Here is a 24,919-nt window from a genome sequence, read left to right on the forward strand (position 1 = left end):
GATAGGTTATTATCTACCAGAACACCAAGTAGCCTATCATGACAGACTATTTGCAGATTTGTATCCTTCCATGTCAGACATAGTTCATCACTATCAAGATTTGTCCTTCTTTGCCGTGTTGAGATAAGTAATATTTTAGTTTTACCAGTATTTACCACCATGCCATTACATGTGCACCAGTTTTCCAGTTTGTTTAGTGCATTCTGTAAAGAAATTTCGAGCTCATGCTTTGTGTTTTGGATGTCTGACAATGTTGTGTCATCTGCATAGAGATCTGTAGATGATATTGAGTCTCTTAGTAAAAGTGGTAGGTCATTAATAAATAAAATGAATAGTAGTGGACCTAGAATTGAGCCTTGTGGTACTCCATATCTAATTGTTTCAGGTTCAGACAGAACATTATTTATGTAAACATGTTGTGTTCTCTCATTTAAGTATGAAGTAAACCATCTAATTGTTCTTTCATCACACTGGTAGATTTTCAGTTTCTTCAAAAGGATTTCATGATCCACCATGTCAAAAGCTTTCCTGAAATCTACAAATACAGTTCCTATTATTCTACCTTGGTCAAGTGCTTGAAGCCATTTATCAGTTAGGGAGATCAAGGCAGTCTCACAGGAATGGTTCTGTCTAAAGCCTGATTGATTAGGGTGTAACAGCAAGTGTTTGGTTAAATATGACATGAATGAGTCATGGACATGTTTTTCAATCAATTTTGACAAGTTTGGTAGTATTGAAATTGGTCGGTAGTTATCAGCATCATCCTTAGAACCAGATTTGTGAATAGGAGTTACTTTTGCAGTTTTCCATATTTTGGGGACAGATGAGGTTGCAATACTTAAATTAATTATGAATGTTATGCTATCTACAATAGCAAAGGCAGAAGATTTAATGAGTCGTGGACCAATCTGATCAAGTACTATCAGTCAATATATAACTCTAATTGGTATTATAATGGTCTTTATATAAAACAATCATGCTATCAAGGCTAATAAACATGATGACGGTGCATGTGATATAAGGACATTATGTAATGCAAAGATGAAATATCTGAATGCGCTTGAATTACACTACATGAAATGTTGTACTTAGTCATTTGATCAATAAAACATTAGACTGTGCCAAATTCAATCCTTTTCTTGTCAGGGTTCACAAGAGGAAGAAAGTATTTAACTCGTTTACAAATATTCATTTTAAATTAGCAATTATTTAAGATCTTCTAATTCATAAACACAACCATGCATGCTTGTTGCAGCATCATAACTTCATGAGCAGTATGAAATAACAGAATGGCCAAACTATTTATGTCATTTGTGTGCAACATTGTTGTACATTAATATAGTGTTTAATACTATAATTGTTACTTTTGCAATTCTATTTCACGTAAAAATGTCCCTAAAGTTTGAACCATAGCTCTATCTAGACGCAAATGTCTTGGACGGATTCCGCTGAATGAATGTAAATTGAACCTGCCATAAGGGCAGCTGTATCAAACAACAGTCTTTCCTAAACACCCATTGCTTTAATTTCCCATAATGCAAAGTATAAAAACTGAACACATATTAGCCCTCCACCTGCCTTCTGAGGACACATGTCCCGTATAAGGCTGGATATATGCTAAAGACAGATATGACTGTATATTCCATAAAATCATTTCAGGTTTGATACAAAATGAAGGTATGTGAACTTTTTTGTACTAGATTAATTGCCCAGGAATGGGAATGAAAAAACCATAAAAATATAACAAATTGGAATAAGTGAGCTTAAAAGAAAATCTGAACATTTAAATACACAAAGTATAAAAATATTGTGATGTCGCGAGTTCAAAACTCAAGACCTCTTGCTTGGAGTCGGATACACAAGCAAATGTGGGTGTTTATATAAAACATGAATCAAGCAAATGAGGACAAAGGTGATGATGAGCCTTCACGTATCCAATCTACATGAAACTAGAAAGTAGGAATGCATGAAAATATATATATGACACAATATGTCCATACAGACACATATAACATGACAACATTGATGACAGTCTTAATTTAAATAACATTTAGGCTGTTATGTTTTGAAAACAATAAGAAACTTATTTTAACCAAATTTATGAGTTTTGAAATTCTGAAGTTTATTAAACCATGAACTCTATCACTCAGTATAATCAAAACTCCTGCATGAAATTTGAAGATAATCATGCATATTGAATATACGATTTTGCCTATATTCCCATTTTTAAAAGGTCTGTACCATAAAAATTGCAGTAAAAGCAATCTTGAGAGATAAACCATACTGCTAATAATATATTTCAATCGACATAACCATTTAGAAAACTATACTTATTTATGCGTTAAAAATCTTGTTCTGTATTCTCAAACACTTTTGAGCATTAGAGTTAAGTTGACAATCAGACATTTAATATTCTATAACTTACAAACGAATCAAGATTGACTCGTATACTTTCTTGTTGCTCAAATTATGCTAAATTTCAATAGTAAGAAAAATGTCTGCTCACAAAACTTGAAGTCATGCTCAAATGTTCCAAACTTTTAATCTTCTTTAACTTCGTTCTGAGTGATGTATGAATCAAGCATATTTCTGAATTATTTTATTTTTTGTTTTGGCTCTATGCATGCCAAATGTTAGCGACACTGATTGACCCATAGTTTGGTATTTAATGTCTGCATTTTGAGTCTGAGTTCAGCTATTTTTCTAAGACATTTTTAACCTTATGAGGCCTGATTTTTTCATACAGTTTTGTGACTATGTGACCTTATTTGTTCATATATTTTTGTGACTATATGGTCTAATTTGTTCTGACCACTTTGCCACTATGGGACCTGAGTTGCTAAAACAGCTTCGTGACTATTTGTCCTCATTTGTTCAAACAGCTTTTGAACTCTTTGTCCCGATTTGTTCAGACAGCTTTTGGACTCTTTGTCCCGATTTGTTCAGAAAGCTTCACGACTATGTGGCCTGATTTATGTCCTGAGCTTGAGTATGAATATATTGCTTAACAAGGTTCCAGAACACGAGGCCTGATCCCATATTCACGTCACTTCTGCTCTGTGCTCATGCAAACTCCAAATTACTTTTGTCATCTGTCTTTAAATGTTAGATGGCTTAGGATTGTCTTTTTGCAAAATACATTAAAATTAAAAAGATGATGATATCTAAATGTCTTGCTACTTTCAATTATCTTGTAGTTATCTCCAAAACACTTTTATCTCAACGTTGGTTTGACTACAAGCTGAGATTAAATGTTATTAAATTAATAATGCATACAAGAAGGAATGCATGTTTCATGTTATGAACCATGTTTAAACTAATGACTGACTTCCATATAAAATTGATCATGACAATACTAGACGGAAACTGAGGGCTTATTACACCACCTTATGCACAATGAAAGAGTTATACTGACTTTGCAAACATGTAATGTCATAACAAGATTATTTTTCAATGCAAGAGGGTTACTTTGATTATGTTTCATTGTGTAAAATCTTATACTTGCACTGCAAAAATGCTATGGCACTTAAATATTGCGATGTTTTATTGTAATAGACTTACATGATCAAAAGTATAATACATGTCAACACTGGGTACTCCAGCTCTTTGGTAGAAAGTAGCCATATCACTTCCTGATCCAAGGGAATAATAAATGCTGTAAAAATAATAATAATAATAATAATAATTGTAATAACAATAATAATAAAATCAACAGTAGTAGTTGTAGAAGTAGTACAGGAGTGGTACTTTTTATTAAGTCCTTGAATATACCATTATTGCACGGTTATGATCATGGACTGAGTAAAATTGGTCAGAAATTTCACTTTGTCATTGCCACCTAATTTATATTTCCTTATATTAGCTCTTGGCTCACTGGAACCAATTAACCATCGTGAGATACTCTACGTATGAGGTTTTGTTTGCTTTTAGGAATGCACATCCCCAAAACGGCCCAAATCAATAGTATTTATAGTGCAGTAATGTAGCAATATTACACTGCAGAAGTAGTAGTAGTAGTAGCAGTGGTTGTAGTAGTAGTGGTCATAAGTCATTAGCATCATCATCAAGACAAAAAAGACACATGCACAACAGAAGAAGTGGAAGAAAAAGAGAAAGGGAAGGAGAAGAAGAAGGAGACAAAATGTACACAGATATCAAAGAATATGAAAGTAGATTATTTTTGGAAGTACAGTACACTTACTGTAAAACCACTCAGTATAAGCATTTATGTATCTGGTGCTCTCATGTCTGCCATATTAATTTTCTTTGTTTTATTGCTTTTATAGCATATTCCATATTTCATCTTATTTTTCTTAATGGCTCATTTGTACTAGTTATAATAAGCTGCCATTTCATTTATACCTTATATTATAAGTTCTATACTACTATGACACTGTTTCAAACATGCTGCAGTCAAATCAGGTCTCAATGAATGCAATATAGATGATGTTTCTTACTCAATGTTATAAAGTAGGAATGCAAGTTATCAAAAGTCTATTAACAAATAGGTTAAAGACTACAGGCAAAAGCTGTGTGAATCGCATGGGTCTTTGACTCTGTTTTTCTACTGGAAGATACACTGCATGGGAATGTTAATTTCTAGCAGATGCCCTGTTGTATCTTCACGATGGACTTTCACATTATTAAGGAACACGATTATTCTCATTAAGTTTGACTGGATATGAATACTGATGATATATCAAATCATTTATAAGTATGCATTAAAGACTGATGCTAGCATTTGAATTCCAAAGGTGATCAAAGTGTAATATTTACCTTGGTTCCCCGGTTCCATCACCTGGACTTGTCTTGTTCCATATGTCATACAAGGTCTTATAGGGTGATGCTGAATCAGGATTCGGAACCTTTAATGGGATAATTAAATAAAACCCACAGTATTACTTGGTCTCACTGCACTACATAATGCATGTGGCTTATGAGACATCTCCATGATATGAGTATCTGACATGCTAAGACTCTTTGGTCTTAAACTAAGTATCAGAAAAGTGCAAAAACCAACACGTCTTGCAAAATTCAACAAATAAATTTTTTGCTAGAAAAGAAAGTGAAAATTTAAAAAGAATTTACAGAACTTAATTAAATCACAAATAGTACTAAAAGTTCTATCACAAGTCAAAATGTATGAAGTTACAACTGAATTCCATTAGTGTTCTAAATACTATATTAAATGTGTTGCTGTGCCTGCAGTCTGGAACGTGCTAATGTGACAATGGCCTGGACTGTGTCGATGTGTTAACAGTCTTTTTATTTATCACAATAATGTAATCCATATACATGTATGTCATTTGCTGAATTCACTATACTTCTTAATTAATGTTCCAATCCAAAATATTATTGAACACTGTAATTCCAGTGAATAATAATTTGAATAAATTACCCCATCCAAATGAAAATGTGAACACAACAATAAAACTGATTCTTCCTCAAATGTTAATGCAAAAAATGAGTAATTTTTCAGGCAAAAATTTTTTAGAACAAAACTAAGACACAATATTAGAGTCAAGACGAAAGTCAGTCTCCTATCTGAAATATTCAAAATTCTGCAAGTTTACAACTGGAAATCTGATGTCTTAGACCCAGACCCCAAAATCATGTTCATGGCTACTAATAATGATCTGAATATATAATCCATGCTCATAAAAGAATATTAGCTATGTATTAGGTTGTTTACAAAGTAAATGCTACTAGTTATGTACACAACAAACTTGACTTTGGGCAATGGTAAGTACAATATATATATATATATATATATATATATATATATATATATATATATATATATATATATATATATATATATATATATATATATATATATATATAATAATAATACAAATACTATCTTCTTTCAAAGCCTGATAAGTTTGAAAAGTTATTTCATGGATGGTTGATATTAAAATATTTTTTTACGTCATTGTAATAATGAGTAGATGTTATGTTTCAAGTTTATATTGACATCTGTACTGGTTCCTTGAGAAACAGCTGTATTGGCATCTGTCTTATATCATTTACATTAAGGCTTCAGTAGCTTGATTCCTTGAATTATTGCAAAAAACTATGTACAGAAAAAGTTTGAGATGGGAGCAATGTATAGTAATTTCACTTCTACAAAAGTTTAACGTATCACTTGCATCAGTAACAGAGAGAAATAAAGAATTTTGCCAGATTCTTATATGGTTAAGATCTCATGAGACCATGTTAGAGTGTGGTCCCTACATGTCTAAGTAGAACATAAAAGTTGCATGCAAGAGATTTCTTCATACTGAGATTGAATCGGTCATTTAATTGATGCTGATCATTGGAGTGATGCTGAGTATTGGAGTGATGCTGAGTATTCAAGTGATTCTGAGTATTTGATAATGCTGCTTGTCCAAGTGATCTTGATTATAGAAGTGATGCGGAGTATTCCTGTAATGCTGATGCTTCAAGTTACGTATAGAGTATTCCGAATGAATTTTGATCTTGAAAGTGCTGATGTACCAATAACCTGGAATGGTGTTGATGTGCTAACAGTCTTGATGTATCACCATGATATTAAACATCCTAGAATTAACTCACAATTATTCTGAAACAGTGGTTTTGTTCTTAATGCCCACTTTGTAATTCCAATTAATAATTTAAAAAAAATAAATTAAATCATCACAACTGAACACTAAGACTGATGTTAAGATATGGTATGAGTAATTCTGAAGTAAACAACAGTTATATAAAACACAAAACACAATAACAGAAGCAGGATGATGGTCATTTTTTCATAAAATTTGTCAACACCTTGCTTTTAGAATATTCTTAATTTCTAAAGAATCTGGACCTTGAACTCAGCATCTGTAAACCTGAATACCTCCAAGTAATAATGTATCTTAAAATATTATCTTAAATCATAAACATATATTAGCTATGTAATATGTTATTTACAAAATTAAAAGATTTTAGTCTGTAGGACTAACTCCTATCCTCAATTATGGACAAAAATCATTTACACAATACAAATTCAATATACGTAGCATATAATCATGGGTAAAAGCCAACACAATGCATATTAAATATACATAACACAATAATCATGGATAAAAGCCAACACGATGCAAATTAAATATACATAACACAACAATCATGGATAAAAACCAACACAATGCAAATTAAATATACACAACACAATAATCATGGATAAATGCCAACACAATGCAAATTAAATATACATAACACAATATTCAAGTGATGCTGAGTACCTTAGTAATGTTCAGTATTTGAGTGATAATGAATATTCAAGTTATGCTGATTTTGTAAGTTAAGCTGTGTATTCACATGATTGGTGAGCATTCAAATGATGCTGACCATTCGAGTGATGCAAAGTACTTGAGTGATACTGTGTATTTGAGTATGTTGACAATTTGCGTGTCAATGCTGATACTCATTTCAATGTATTTCAATGATGCTAAGCAATTATGCAATATGATTATTAGAGTAATGCTGAATATCTGAGTGATGCCGAGTATTCAAGGAATGCTGATTACTCAAAATATGATGACTATTCACGTGATGAGAATTGAATTGATGATGACTATTCAATTGATGTATTTGCGTAATGTGGAGTATTCGAGTGATGCTGAGTATTTGATGGATGCTGAGTATTCAAGTGATGTTATTTAAGTAACACTGATTACTCAAGATATGTCGAGTATTCAAGTGATGCTTCACTTCAGCTGATGCTAAATATCTGGGTGTTGCTGATTATTTATGCCATGCTAAATTTGTAAGTGATGCTGAGATTTGAGTGATAGGTGTTAGGTTTGTCAAGGATGTACTTTTATATGTAGCTCACTTACAGATTAATAAGGAAAATCCATGGGCATAAATTATCCAATATTTTGATGTGCAAGTATTGGAGAATTTAACTTAACTAAACACATGATAAAAATAAATTACACTCATTTGTGGCTAATAGACAGTACAATTTAGTGCATGTTTTGCTTTGATCTTATGGCATGAATCCCCACATTTTGTAAAACTGTCAACTTTGCAACAATTGTGACACCGTCATGTTTAATTCATATGGTGAAACTATGAATTTTATGACTGCAAAAATTAATCAACAAAATATTACTTCTAAAAAGAGATACATGACTTGGTAGCAGGTTTTTACATTAATTTGTGGTTTTGTGTGGATGCAAATGTTACTAACAATAACTCACAATATTACAAAATGCAGCAATAGCTAGTTAAAATAAGTGGGCAGATAATACACAAGGTCAGCAGAAAATGAAAGCTGGTGGACCATCTTTTATCACAAAACACTTGTGTGACTCCCTTGAGAAGCATTACTGTGATAGAGCCATGTAAAAGAGACCTATTATCCGTAAACATGTGATACATCGAGAACGTCCTTCAGGGAATCTGATCCTTATTTCAGGGAGATTTTCCATACATTGCTGTATTTCACGGGATCCTCTTTTAAACTGATTGACCTTGATACTACTGCCCCAAAACTCAGTATCATTCTAACTTCGTAGCTAATTAAAGAATTCAATATAGATGCGTAACACTTCTGTTTAGGAATATTTCTACTTACAATTTTGGCAGCTTGATAAAGTGGATCCTGAAGAAGCGGACTCACACCAGCCAGCAGATTATTTATGGACTCCACGGCCCAGTCCACGTTTAAATAGGCAACAGCTCTTTCATACAACACCTTCATGTATTCCTAAGTATGGAATATACATCATGCTTATTATTTAGCAGTACTCTCACAGCAATCCACCCTTACTCCTCCACTTATTATGATACAGTACTCAGACAGACACATCAAGCAAATCTTCTTCCTCAATATTTCCCCCTTTCTCATTTTTCCAACTCTTTTATGGATGTTTTGAATGGGATAATATCAGTGAACAATTGTAATCAGGGCTGTTCCAGTAAAACATTACCCCGGGGGTAAGGCACTTTCAAATTCAACCAACCCACAACAAAAGCAATTTAAAAAAATTATGATCCACCATTAGATATGTTTTAATCGAAAAACACTGCCCCTTACAGATTCATATTTTTTAACACAATTTCTGACTATGGGTTAGTGGGCAGTAGAAGCAATTTTAATATTGGGTTGGGGACAGAAGCGATTTAAATGACAACTGGCTGGAGGTAATCTAGTGAATTCTTATACTGGTCATATAATCTACTGCATATTTTTATTTGTATTCATTCATTATAATCAATCTTTTGTTCTTTTGTTTTTTTGTCTGTCAGCCATGTATGTCTCTAATACTGTGAAATCACAGATTTTCATGGTGGTTTATTATTTGTAGATGTCATTGATCAGTCCCTTAATACCTACTAATTTAACATCCATGAATACATATTTTATAATAGGGATTTCTATTCTAATACAGAAATCATGAATTTGTATCCTTACTAAACTGTGTGTTTACTAAAGTGATCACTATGTTTTGATATTTTTCTTTGTTCTCAGGTATGCTGCTTTTGATTAGAATAATAGTTGAATCTTGTATTGCTTTAAATGTGTGGTCAGATGCTATGTTTCCTTGTTATTATTTTTTTCAATAAATGTTTTGGTAAACTTATAATACATGATTTGTCAGAAAAAAACCCATTAATGCATGTGGAAGTGATGTTGCATTATTTCTGTATACTTTTACACTATATCATTTCTTGTAAGAACATATATTTCAGTTACCGATGTCTCATTTTTATGCTTGTTGCAAAACTAATATAAAGTTGTTAAAAAAAAGTCAAACATTTTTATATCATTAATTAGATTTTAAAATATGGATGAAAGTCAAGGAATCATTCTTCCCAGAGTACTCATAAAATCAACGTCATTGCAGTTAACTGTATTGTCAACAGCATCATCATTATCACTGATGGCCTAGCAGTAATATTCTGCAGGTTCTATCTCCCACTTCTAGTCTTTTATATGAGACTAATACCTATGGCCTGAGGGGCTTTCATGGCAGTGTGGTATAAGATGCTTGTCTTGTGATACAGATATGATGGGCTTCCATGGCCGAGTGGTACAAGATGCCTGTCATGTAATTACTTGCCTCCACTGTGTAAATTAGTATGTTGCCAGTTACTTGTGGAAGGTCAGTGGTTCTACATAAGTGGTGTTTGGTGTCTCAGAAGTCTTGGATTTTCTTCAGCAGTAAAACTGGCTGCCATATATAGATTCTCTTCATCTGAAAATGATGTAAAGGCCATAATCTACCGAAACCCAAGATCTCATGTCTAAATGGCTTCGGCTGTTGGAGATAAACATCAAAGCAATAGAGGCTCCATATTCCCAAGGGTAATAAGGTGCTTGCTTTTACATCACTTGCACATCTCACAGAGTGAGTTTTTGTCAGAGATCAACCAATTTGGGTTGGTGGTTTTTTCAGGGTTCTTCCTCCACCTAATATATTGTTACCCCCTCAAAAAAAAAAACCAAACCAAACTAAATCAACCAGCTAATCAACTGTGGCAACAGCAGCAAAGATACTAGTCCTGGGGACCATCATTTTTGCCACAGCTGTATCAGTTTATAAATTTTGACACAATTAGTTTTTGCAGACCTTGGAATATCGTCAATTATGCCTTTCTGACAGTTACCAAAAATTCATCATCAGTTTGTACAAATGGATTTTTCATGGTGAGCATATGAGATGGAGAAGTCTTAAGCAATCCTGCCTCACACACTGCCAAAAAGTTTACATTTTAGCTCACTTAAAGTTTCTCTAACAAAGTCCATTGTTCCAACTAGAACCATTATAACTAATCAAGCTATATTCACCAATATCTGATGATATGCATCTGTAATAAATATTTGTAACAAAGTATGAGAATGCATCAATGTTTTTCAATGATGCATTTGAACTGAGCAAAAAGCAGAATCAACAAACCAAGAAATAAAATTATTCGCATCTCTCAGGCAGAAGTACAGTGTATACCGGTAATCATAATCTGCCAATTTTTTTTCCAACCATACTGATTCAGTGGACATAATCACCACAATGAACAGAAACAGACCAGAACAGATATAACCAGAAGGTTAAAATTGATTTGGTATCTTGAATAAATATAACCGGTATATTGTCCATCCAACTTGTACATTGGACTCGCATTCAACATCAATTTTGGGCTCAAAATCACACACTGGTATTTCCAGTGACATTTTCCCAATGTCCAACAGACCGATATGCATGAAATTCATTGTCATCATAGCTATCACCAGCCAGTATCTGCTGACTGAAAGCGTCGTCTGAAGACAAACCCTGTTGTGATTCAGCCATTTCGGTTTATTGTGTGGCCCTTATAAGAAACATGCATTTGTAAAATTGCCATGATGAAAATAAGGTTAAAACTACTGCAAAATGCTTGTTCCAGGGCCCATTGAACCAATCAAATCTAGTTTAACAGCCATTCATGTCGAACCAAAGTATCCAGCTATCTGGATGTCGCATCAAGTGCTGTGAGACCACTACTGGCAATATGAATTACTTCGTGAAATGCACTTTTAAAGTTTAAAGTTTAATAAACTACTTTAAAAGTATGCAAATTCGTACAAATTATGTGCACTAACATGTACTGGCATCGTTTTCTGACCCAATGTTTTTATTCATGTTAGGCCACTAGGAGGGGGTCAGGTGTGATTTTAAATATATATTCGGGTTTTTTTTTCTGACAAACCCACCAGCGATTTCTCATTTTGGTAACACAACCCACAACAGAAGTGATTTTCCTAACCAACCTTCCACTGTCAGAATCAAAATAGTTTGAAACACAACCTCCTACAGAAGTTTTTTTTAAAGTGCCATCGGGGGGGGGGGATATTTGTTTTACTGGAACAGCCCTCAACATCCATGAAAGTTTATAAACAAATATTTTTAAACAAAGAGATCATCCCTGGAGAAATTACTTTTATGAACTAATTTTATTACACAATGAAAATAAAGAAATATTCAAGTATACTTTTTTATTTACATTTTTGATTGAAATACAAAGAAATATTCTTAGAAAAATATATTACAATTTGCTGAATAGCAGAAACAATTGATATAAAATAGCTGGATTATAGTTCCAATTTTAATGAAGGTTTTCTTATTTATCCTTTTGAAATGTCGGAAACTTCCCAAACATATATCCACCCAAATGTACGAAGCATGCATGTTTTCACTGCACATGCATGTTTATATATTGCCTCATTACAGCAGCTACTTGGATCAATTATGTGGGAATTATGTGACGTGTCAGATTTAAAAGAGAAAGCTGAAATCACTAGCTGCTCATTTAAAATATGCCTTAACATGGTCATGGTGACTGATAGCCTACATTATTTTTTAATGTGTTACATATTCATGAAAATGAATGACTTATTTAAATTGTACATATTAATGGTAAAATCTGTCTAGGAGACCAACATTGTTGGACAAACTCTTGTCTGACCTCTAATCTATACATGGGAATTGATAAACATTCTTAGAAATACATTGTGCAGATATAAAATTGAGTCAATTACGATTGGATCAGATTGCAAATCTAATCTGCTTGATCTGATATGTTGTCACGGATTTAGACTTTTGCTGCACACTTACCATAGAACTTTTCTGTTAGAAGAAACATATTCATTTCTTATCACAGCAACATTCCGTCTCACGGAATCTTTTGCGTGTCATTGTGTAAAGCACACACATCACATGTCAACATTATACCACAGCACCATTGTGTCCATTCATACTACCAGTGCACTTTTAATGACCATAAGAAATACTGAAAAACGGACTGGACATTCTGGAATCTAAACCCAGGTTCCCATGAAACCCCACAATGCACTTAGAGTACTGCGTTTTTCTATGTTCATGACAGCAGAGGGTCATAGTTCTATCTGTTATCAGTAAGACCACAATGAAGTTCTATTCCTACATATACCATAATACAAGCATGATTCAACTAACAGTGTTCATAACCATGCATTTGCTTCTTGCCCAATCATAATACCTTGGGAGAACTACATCGCAAATACAGCCCTGCCAGATACTACTTTTAGTTAATGAGAGCTAAAAGTTGTCTGCTGACCTATTTAACAGTCGTTCAGAGTGGTCTCCACTTAGGTATAAGAATTAGTGGAAAAGTCAGTTACTACTGGAGCGGAAGACATGCTTTCTATCAATGTAACTGCGGGGAGGCTGCAAGAGTGTATGTGTATAAAGATAGGATAAGTATTCTCGTTGAAATTTATTTTGTCTAGGTAAATTTGGTTACTTCTCTAAATACGTTATTCAAAACTAATACCACAGGAGAAAAGGTAAGATGGGGAGGAAGATACATCCGCTCAACCCAGGGATAATGTTTCCAGTCCCCCAAGGTATGTTAGCTTCTATGTAACCCAACTGGAGGGGGCTCTATCTGTCGGGTTGTGGCTTCAAACAGGGAAAAAGAAATTCCCCGCTAATCCAGCTGAAGTCGTGAAGCCACGTCATAAAAAGCTCTCGATTGACCTGGAAGGCTGATTGATACAGCAACGGATATAAGTCCAACCAGATAGAAACTGGCCATTTGGGATGACAGATCTATGAGATAAAAGCTAGAGAATGTGGACTCCGATCTACATCATTCAGCCTGAATGATGTCGATAAGCAAACAATGCTGGTCTGATGCTAGGTTGGTGGCAACTGCTCGCACCACGTGAGCCAAAATGCATAATAAGTTCATGTGAGCTGAGGTTATTTCTCTACATGCCAAATGAATAACCCACTTAATCCAGGACAAGACAGTCAGTTGTGTTGATATATCCTCCTGTCTGGTCTTGCAAGGTAAAAAGAGGTGTGATCTTCCTTGATGCAACAGCTCTTTTATATTAAGGCACCACTTCAAAGGCCAAATGGATTTTGTAGATGGCCTTCAGCTGATGTGTCCAGACAAGACAGATGTTTCATGGTGAAAGACTGGTTACTGGTGGAGGGAAGACAGTTCTTGGCAATGAAACAGGATGCTGTCATGAGTAACACTGACCCATCTTGTCAGAACTGCATGTAATTCTGGTCTGCTGGCAGGGTGTGTAGTTTGCTAATTCTGCCTGCAGTAGCTACCACCTTGAGGAAGCAAGTCATGCATGAAAGGTGCATCAAAGATGCCCTTGAAATTGGTTCAAAAGGTGTCTCATTCAGCCAAGTAAGTTCTCAAGATAGGTTCCACTTGGGCATAGGGTTAATGTTTCAGCCATGAATACTCAAAGTTAGCAAGTAGGTCGGAGTAGTTCCTGTTTTCTCCGATATCTTCTCTTCTGTGATGACAAGAAGTGTTGGTGATCATAGAGTGGTAACCTTTTATCATACTTTATGCTGACTTTCTGTGGAGAGCCAGAGGAGGAAAATGGCTTTCTGTGGAAAGGATATGTCCGTTTGTGCACCACTGTGGGAAAATGTGCAGTCTGCCTTTGTATGCTTCAGAGTGGAGTGCCTTTATGCCTGAACGAATCTCTCCATGACTGATTGCAAGAACTGTTTAATTCTGAGGGACTGTTTAAAATGATTCAGACATGTAGGTTCAATAGCTCTGGGCAGGAATGAAACAACAGCTGTCATTGTTGTTTGAGTAGATGAGGAAAAGTCTGAATTTTCCAAGGAGTTTCCAATGCAAGATTTATGAGGTATTTGATCCACAACTTCTCCCATCTGAGAAGTGCAGTGAGGATGACATGCTGATTCTCTTGCACTGCCTGTACAAGTAAAATGATTGAGATGGCACCTGGATGCTACGAATGTCAGGGAATAGAAACTCACTGATATGTACCTGTTTTTATAAGCGCTTGAGACTTGCATGTACAAAATAATTACAGCCCAAACTGAATGTGAAGTCACCTATGCTACTTGTGCAAGTACCTAATTGTGTGATGATGACAAAGTGTTAGGAAATTGTAAAAGCAGAACTTTGTTGGCATAAGAAGAGAAAAATTTGGAAATATAGATATAATATTCTTTTTAAGAAAAAGGCTCCTCCAACTAGTAATGGTATATTTTCCATGTAGTTTCTGGCTTTTGCGAGGCCTCGCATGACAAGAACATATTTGTTGGCACTCACGGAAGTAGTGATTGAGAGGTTCTTAGACTTTGCCGTTAATTCTTACATATAAGGGGAGATCACTATGCCCATCTGCCACATAGGTCGGTAGACAACTTTAGCTCTTTTTAGCTGAAAGCAGTATTAGGGATGGCTAGACTTGCGAGGTAGTAGCAGTTCTCCTAAAGTATTATGATTGGGTAACAATTTTAAAGAAGAAGCCCTTCCATGATAAAACATTTGACAAATAACCTTCACACAATATGAACACCATATAATATGCTGAAATATACAAAAGAGTAAGGAAAATAAATGGTGCATAACACTTTGTCGCCAAATAAAGGACGAGCATATCATTCAGCAATGTGTCATACTGGTGAGTTTGAATATGGGCAAAATGTTGAATCCGACAGTTTGTCATTCAGCAGAGTTTTCATAGACCCAGATATATTACCTCAATCATGGTTTCTTCTGAGGCACAAAACCCTTTTTAAAAAGACGTGTATTGAGAGGCATTTGCATGATAATATGAGTGTTTTCTAACTATATGAAGGGTGAATACATGGCTTCTATCTACTGATACATGGATGATTCCAGATTTAAATGAAACAAAAGTTGCACTTAACAGGACAGGTACAACACAAAATGTGCCAAACGTACAGACACTAAGAGACAGAGACTTAAACAAATGACTGATGATAACTAACCTCAACCCATTCTGTTGATCCAATCAATCCAACCTCCTCTCCACCCCAAGTACAGAAAACAACTGTTCTTCTAGGTCGAATATCTATAGTAGTTTAAAATGATAAAATTAGATGAAATTATAATTTTAGGAGTTAAATTCAGTAAAAAAAATTCAGATTGAATCAATTTCACTCAAAATGAGCAAATATGTACAAAAATTGAGACTGAAATGATTTAGGATAGTTAGCAAGTTTTATATACAAATAAGAATGTGTATGTGAGCATACTTCAGTTTCTCCTATTAACAATAAATAAATGAAACTTGATCATTAAAATAGTGCAAATGTACAAACATTGCCAATGAAGAACAAAACAGTAATACGCTCTTCTCTTAAAACAATATATCTAATGACTTTGTGATGGGGTTTGTTGTTGTTGTTGTTGCAGGGTTTAATACCATTTTTCAGCACACAATAGGCTATACATGGCAGCCAGTATTAATGGTGGAGGAAGAACCCAGGAAAACCCCGGAAAGAACCACTGACCCATGAGAAGCTACTGGCAAGCTTTCTCACATACCCACATTAGCCAAATCCGAGACTCGAACCCATGCAGACAGAGGTGAGATGGCAGTGATCTGTAACGGAGAGTGCTTTAGACCACTCAGCCACTCGGGGCCCCTCTGTGATGGGGTTTAATATTTAATTCTGATTCCTTTTGACCAAAAAGATATGTGTAACTTTGTCTTGATTTTGTAAGGATAATAAGATACATAAACACACTTTTACAATATGCCATGTTGTATAGAAAATATGTGATTATGGATAGTAAATGTTTGATGCTGGATATAAAGCAACCGGTGTCGGTCAATGAACACTTTTTGATGACGAGTATGGGAATGGTGTTAGTGACTCAAAATGGCGTGAAATGTTTAGTTTGTTTCTACATCTCATTCACAGTTTTGTAAAACCATATAATGAGTGCTTGCTAAATTATGAATAGTTTGTTTATGTTTTTTACTGACAAAGAAATAGAATTTTGATAAGTTTTTCAATTTTCCAAAATTCTTTTTATATTTGTATATCTTGTGGGATTTCTTTTTGATCTCCATTAAATTCCCTATGTTCTGGAAACTATATTACTACTTCAAGTCTCACACATTTATAAAAACACCCCCCCCCCCACAAACCATGGACACAAAATTTAGTCCCCGTATATGTCAGTAAGAGATTGTGATATTTAGTACTACTTTTAATCTAGGCAATTTTTAAAACATTTTTTCCAGATTCTTTTTAGTCTAGGATAACGTCCATGATAATCTAGGAATCTGAATAGCACTTTTTGTCAATTTAGTATTTATTAAATATTCCGGATTTTTTTCAGTCTCTTCAGTAGTAACTGACCGTTTTGGAATTGTAGTATTACATTTAAACGCTTTGTAGTATTACATTTAAACGCTTTGTAGTATTACATTTAAACGCTTTGTAGTATTACATTTAGTCGCTTAAATTCTTTTGTTATTATAAATTGTTTCCATTGATTAAATGATTTTGCAACATAAGTAAAATATATGCAGATTTAATGACCCAAAAAAGATATAGGCAATGCTCTCTCTCTCTCTCTCTCTATATATATATATACACACACATATATATATATACACACACATATATATATATACACACACATATATATATATACATACATACACACACACACACACACACCTTCAGTGTAACCCCACTATAGCACGCTCTGTTATAACACGAATTCAGATATAACACAGTCATGGTGTGACTCCCAAAATTTCATATGTGTACATGTATTTTTCTCATACATGAAAACAAATTCTTTCTAAAAAGTAAGAAAAAATGTAAAAAGTTTATTATCATTTTGGGGAAGAGATCGCCTATGAATAAATACAAAATTATAAAGTTGTGGCATGACTACTACTGAAATTTTATATGTATTTTTATCGTACACAATATAGTAATTTTTCTTGTTAAAAGTATGAAAAATAACATGTAAAAAGTTTATTCCGGGATCGTGTAAGGCTTCACCAATGTCGCAAACTTGGATTTTCTTTTACCTTATTGGCGGCAAAATATACTATCTGGCGATTTTTTTTATTGGCGACATTGTTGGCTATTTAAACTTGTATATACAACCATTGGTTTGGAGTGGAGAAATTCAGATGCCCCATGAAATGAAGCCACAAACTGGATATAAAATGAACTGAAATTTATCTATTGTTACATAAACAAATTCTTAGTCCATATTGACAAACACTCTAAACAGTGCATCGTTATATCATAATCCGCTTATTTTGACATCTAGCATGAGTACTGTATGTTGTGAGATATCCTCTTTTTTGTTGTTAACATTTCTGGTAATGGAGATCAACCGGTCAAGGCATTATCTTGCAATCTATCTTTCATCAGATTTTCAGCCACTCGCTAGTAATTAATAATTAATAATAATAATAATAATGAGGACTTTGTATAGCGCCTAATCTTTAGAAGCTCTAAGCGCTTTACAACATTAGACAACACCTATAACATAAAAATCATATATAATGATATGATTACACAAAAAAACCACCATGAAATTAGAAAACATAAAAACAAGCTGAAAATATTTAAGGTAGGAAACATTATTTGGTCTTTAAGTTTGTTTTTGCAGTTGAAATAGGTGAGTTTTAAGAGCATTCTTAAATTGGATCACGATGTCTTTGTGTCTAAGTTCAGTGGGCAATTCGTCCCACATTGCTGGGCCCTGGTATGCAAAAGAAAGTTGTCCATATGACTTTGTTTTCATAGTGGGAATATTGAGTATATGATTGTCAGAAGAGGAGCGTAAGTATCTTGCTGGTGTGTACACATGGGTGAGGTCGGATAGGTATGTTGGATTTGAGTCTGTCAGTAAAACATAGCACAGAGAACAAATTTTGATTATATCTTGAATAAATAGCCAGTGTAGGGTACAGAGCAGCAGAAGGTGTGCTCTGATTGTAGTACTCTAAGGATGATCCAAGAAGCTGTGTTTTGAACTTAATATGTTTACAAAGACTGACATTTGTATGTGGATGGTAAGTAAAATTCCTCTTCTTTTTAGTCAGAATTAAATCCTTCAGAACACCCCTTTGTTAAATTTCTGTTGTATGCATGGAAGGCAGTATCACACTGCTATCACAAATGTAAAACAAAACCAAAACACATCTTACTTATTGGTTTATTCAATAGGCAGGGAGGAACAGTAACTAGAATAGACCATGGCCAATTCCTTTTTAAAAATGTACCCAGATAAAATAGTTTGCTGAAATTTCAAAGGAAACAGATTACCTTTGAAGCACCGATTGGTATGAAAATGTACTCAGCAAATGGAAAAAAAATCATTCTCAATCATGCATTAAAATTATTTGATGTTGCCCTCACAATATGAAATGTGCATTTGTTTGGTTCTCCAAAGCTATCCTTTAGCTGTGACTTCAGTAATGCATGCACCCTTCATCAAAGAAAGCAGACTATAATCTTCAATAAAAACAAAGAACTTTTCTTCTGAGGATGTCAGTACCAAACTTAAATAAAAGTAATTGAATGGATTTTTGCATTTTCCAACATGACTGGAACATGTTATTACTGTGCTGTGAAAGTTTCCTTTTTGCAGGGAAAAAGTTTATGCTTATAAATGCTACCAACAGTGGCTTAAAATGCAAACTAACTTTTACCAACTTGGTACATACTGAAAAGTAAATGTGCTTCGTCATTTGTTACAGGATTGTGCTGTTTTTCCACTGAATTCAGACCAATATGACTTGTGGCAATCACTTGAATTGTGGATTCACTGTATATAATGAGTTTTGCGGGTGAGTACATGGTGTTGATGGTCTGAGTACATGGTGTTGATGGTCTATTATTATATGCATGCTATACATTAGACATGTATATATAAACAGTATTCACGTATATGTACCAATTCATGGTTCTTTAAATAAAGTAAACTATTATATATATATATATATATGCCTTCTCTGTTTTCACGACAGGTGAGTTTCTCATTTGATATGCATCGATTTAAGATGGTAACTGTGCCGATGAAGCAAGTATTTTGATAGGCTGCATATCTTGAGCTAAGACGCATCAGCTCAGTTCGCAAATATCTTTCAGTTGATGCCACTAAAACACTTGTGTGTTCATTAGTACTTTCAAGACTGGACTATTGTAACTCAATTCTGTCTGGTTCATCTTAATATCTGCTCCAGAAACTTCAAAAAGTTCAAAACACAGCTGCTCGGATCATACTTAGAGTACCATGATCAGAACACACCTCTCCACTGCTTTGTACCCTACACTGGCTATCCATTCATTCCAGAATCAAACATAAAATTTGTTCTCTGTGATACGTTTCACTGTTGGACTCTGGTCCAACATACCTATCTGACCTCACCCATGTGTACACACCAGCAAGATACTTACGCTCCTCTTCTGACAATCATATACTCATTATTCCCACTATGAAAAAAAAGTCAAATGGACAGCGTTCTTTTGTATACCATGGCCCAGCAACGTGGAATGAATTGCCCACTGAACTTAGACACAAAGACACAGTGATCACATTCAAGAGAGCTCTCAAACTCACTTATTTCGACTGCAAGAACAAACTTAAAGACCTAATAATGTTTCCTATCTTAGAGCTGAGAGCTTCTAAAGATTAGGCGCTATACAAAGTCCTCATTATTATAATATACTGCCTGCATTTATTACCAACACGCCCCCTGCAATTTGTTTGGGGTACATGCATCCTTTTCTTCAGCTAACTCACCTGGTTGCTTATAACATGGTTTGGTTTATAACACATGATGATGCTGGGTGTTGGATAATAAACAACTGGGTATTGGACACTTTACATGGTTTGTTGAACAGCGTATGGTATTGGTCACTATACAAGTCAGAATGGATATTGTAAAATATTGTTCAATACACAGTGTGTGTTGATGGCATAATCTGTGGTGATGGATAGTAGATAGTTCAGTGATTGTCACTACATTCTCCGTGTTGGATCGTATGTGTGGGTGCTCGATAGGACTAAAAAAGTGGGGTATTCAATAGAGTGTTAAAATAAATCAGAACATTTTAATTTTATAATCCCCATACTGGGTCATAGTGGTCCAGCATTTTCAAAATATGCTTAGGTCTATAGGTTACATGCACATGTATTTCTGGTCCCATCCTTAACATTGCCATTCCCATATGGGACCAGAGAGTCCCACCATGAAAACCTTCGGCTTAATGTTAATTCCTGCAAGGGGCCTGATCGCTGCATGATATTAGGATGTTGCAGTTCAGCGTTTTGCCAAAGGCCCAAGGGTTTAGGTTGAGGCTAAAATGAGAGGCACCGAACAATACCAGAACTTTCCCCGTTTTATGCTGCTAAAAGTTTTCAGTCAGCAGGCAGTGGAATGATATAGCAAGGTTTCTCCTTGCCCAGGCATCTGCCAACTGTCAGTGACTTGCCAATCTTTCATTTAGCTGGCAATCCACATGTTTAGCCATACCAGAAGATAACCTATTCCCAGAAAACAATTCTGTGATACTAATCATTTTGTTGGGTCTGAAGATTTTGGCATGATTCAGAATGATAGACTGTAGTCATCTACATTCACAGAGGCTGCAAAGTTAAAGATATGGGGGGGGGGTGACATGGGCATTCTGACCAATGAAAATTCTTTTTAAGGTTGCTTTGAAGCTAAATTCCATGGCGGTGGTATTTTGCTCCTCCTGTCAAGAGGTACAACATTCTAGATGGTAATGACGACAATTTATCATCAGCATGCCTGATCATTTTCCCTGTTGTATCAGTGGTGGTTGGATTGTGGAATACCTTGTTTGCATTACTGGTTTGACTGAGTGTGAGGACTAAAAGAGTGATGCTGGTTCACCATGAACCATATAGATGTTGAGAACTGAACAGGGCATACCAGCTGTGTGTAAATGTCATCAATTTTTGTATGGTCAGAACATGTGGTCTTTTGGCAGTCCATTCTGTCTTGTTTGACTGACTGATATGACAAATGCATAACCACTAAAGCCGTACATAGACTGTCTTGACAGCTGGGCTGGGTGGTTGGCAGTATGGCATATGGAGGACTATATATCAGTCAGTCAAAGATAAAAAGTAATCCCACAAGCACAAATTCAATATTCCCACATCTGTGCACTAGTGAGGAAAAGAACTTGTGCCCAGTTGCACAATAAGTAATGTAATCATTAAATTCAAAAGTGCGTTTTAATACGAGAATCATTAGTTGTTGCAGTTGTTGCTGTTTTGGGTATCATCAGGAGAATGAACATCTCAACATTCCCCCATAAGATTTATTGACAATTCCAAGGTGAGATGGAGGCTTATAATTTCATCAGAGCAATGCCAAAACAAATTATTAAAGAGGCTATTAATTCTACCAATAAAACACAGGTTGAAATTCAGGATGTCAAAAATATTGTCAAGGATATGTCTAAACCAAAATTAAAAGCTTGGAATTTTACTCAGCATGGCTATATACAGATTATGGGTGATCCAGTTGCATTTATTGATGAAAATACTAGTTTATCATCTTTCTCTAGATTTACAGAGCTAATAAACTTAGAACGCTTATTTAATTTTCCAGTTTTTCCATGTACAGAGTAATAGCTTGAAGATCTGTCAAATAATTATTATTTTTATCTCATCAATATCATCAATTACAAAACCATCTTCGATCAGGCCATTAAAAACATTCATAAATAAATCTGTGCAGGACAAACACACAATCCACAAAATGCTCGGCATCGCACATATGTAATGTGTGTGCGTTAGGTACAGAAGATGTCTTTTCCAAGGCTACTAAAAGGGAAATAAATGACATGAAAAATGAGCATGTGCCAGAACATAAATTATAAAGAGATAATTTTTTTCTCAGCAGTGAACATAAGATAACCGGTATTAGTAACAAAACCGACCGGACTTTTTGCTTGACAATTTCTAATCACACCAGCACATGATACTTCATAATTCTTAATGACAGGATGAGATCTAAATTCTTGCTCCATTTGTATAGTATATATTATTTGTCTAAATTATAATTTAATATTACTAAATAAATATGTGAATTACACAGTTCGCATAAAGATTACTTAGAAAATCTAGCAAGATAGTCTTTGGCGTCTTTTATCAGATATTTATGGAAATCATTTTTTTTATTATCATGATACCATTTTAAAGCACTGTATTTTTCCACCACATGTTATGATCATCAATGTTTCCATAAAACTGCTATCAATGATTACTAGATTTCCTAAGGATGCTGTTAGAGTCACCACAGATTCATTTTATATCATTAAAGAAAATATAGGATTGCTAGATGAATGTGATATAATTATAAAAGAAGCACCCAGGGCGCTAGTGCCCTTGGGACACTGGCGAGTAAAAAATGAAATGATACTTGATTATTCTGAATCCACAGACGTTAAACCTGGTGAAGATTATTATAAAAAAATCAAACGTCATAATCATCATCAGTGCCATTGGTATACCATCCTATATCTAGATTTAAAACTTTATCCTAATGGACCTGATGGTTCTGGTAAAACAACACAAGCAATAAATTTGTTTAGCAACATGGACATGGCGGTACTAACACCAACACATAGACTTGCCAGGGAGATGAGGCAACGAGGTGTAAAATTTCTTTCTTATTATAGTTTCTTTTGGTTTCACAGTGACACATGGACACCTGACCAAATGGGTGAAAAATATATCTCTAGGATTATTATATGGGATGAGATACACACAGTATCCAAAGATGTGTTAAAAATATTTCTTGATTGGTTACTGACAAAAAATACTTCAATTATTATATGTGGTGATCATGGTCAACCACCAACATTTGTCAGTGAATCGCCACATTGATGGTTACGCAAATATTTAGACGTCTAAGAAGAAATACTCAGTGATCACGGAACTGTTGATGAATTGCTGAAAGAGTTAAAAAGTTAATTAAACTGCAGCCAGATAAGACTCAATGTGAGATAATGTGCACTGTAATTCCAGAAACGCTGATTGATCACTTTTATAACTTATGGCATCCTAGTGATCTCATAGTTGCTTCTAGGAAAATATTTCAGGACTGTCTTCAACGCTGATTATTTGCATTTCATCGAGAGGAATTTTCAGATCTTCCTATATGATTGTTTTATCACCCAGCAGATACTCATATGCAAAACATCCTAGCTGAAATTCTGGGATCGTCAGAGAAATAAAAGCTCGTTCTTAATGATATTGTTTTTGTACCTGTCAATGTTGTTGATAGCAGGTTGACAATGGATAAACCTCAATGGACTCTATGATATGCTATAACTATTCATTCATTACAAGGTTTAACAATTGATGATACTGTGATTTGGATCATCGAAAATTGCATCAAATGGTCAAATTTAGTTTATCTAGCGTTGTCTTGAGTCAGAAGAATGAACTACAGAGGGTTATCATAGATAACTGCTCTATGGATGTCTTATCGATGGACAAGGATCAAACTGAGGAAATCAACTTTAAAATAGTAAAGAAAATATTTAATGACAAAAAAATAAAATAAGCGTGAGTATGATCATGATATTAAATTTATAAAGACACTGAAACAACAACAAAACAATCACTGTGCTAGCTATAACAAAGTAATGTTGTATCAGTACCATGGATAGAATAGTAGTCTCAGCCACATGTAAAAATTGATGCTGACCTGTCTTGAGTGTAATCGACATTGAGGAGCTGGTGCTTTGTTTTGCTAATGAATCCGGTCTGGTGGTAATTGTTTATTATTAGGAATTACTCATAATTGTTCACAGAAAAATCCATGCTGAGGAGCCATTGAGTCTAATCTGTAGATTTCTGGCCTGCCTGTAGATCTTACCATGCTGTAAATTTTATGTGTAGTCACACTCTAAACAAGAGTTGGTAATTTTTTACCACCTTTAAGTTCATCAGGTTCATATACATACCTGACAGTCATGTTACCGAGTAATGGTTGTCTTAAGAAAGGGTTGGTCACTTGATTTGCAAGCATTTCTTCGCAATTGCATGGATGGGTTGAATAGAAATTTCATGCGTAACTTCAATGATTATCGCAGCT

The 24,919-nt window shown here is 34.6% G+C and overlaps 1 protein-coding gene across 1 annotated transcript in view; it reads right to left on the reverse strand.

The window, feature by feature from the left end:
• Positions 1–24,919, reverse strand: part of LOC149786196 (glutamate carboxypeptidase 2-like) — a 158,837-nt gene that overhangs the window by 35,012 nt on the left and 98,906 nt on the right. The window contains exons 14-17 of the mRNA XM_089976552.1: positions 15,780–15,862; positions 8,591–8,722; positions 4,777–4,865; positions 3,562–3,655 (exon numbers count right to left, since the gene is read on the reverse strand). Coding sequence (XP_089832678.1) covers positions 3,562–3,655; positions 4,777–4,865; positions 8,591–8,722; positions 15,780–15,862 — 398 coding nt within the window. The remainder of the gene's footprint in view (positions 1–3,561; positions 3,656–4,776; positions 4,866–8,590; positions 8,723–15,779; positions 15,863–24,919) is intronic.

Source organism: Sinohyriopsis cumingii, chromosome 12 (assembly GCF_028554795.1).
Source record: "Sinohyriopsis cumingii isolate HCF-2022 chromosome 12, ASM2855479v2, whole genome shotgun sequence".
In the NCBI taxonomy this organism is placed as follows: Eukaryota; Metazoa; Mollusca; class Bivalvia; order Unionida; family Unionidae; genus Sinohyriopsis; species Sinohyriopsis cumingii.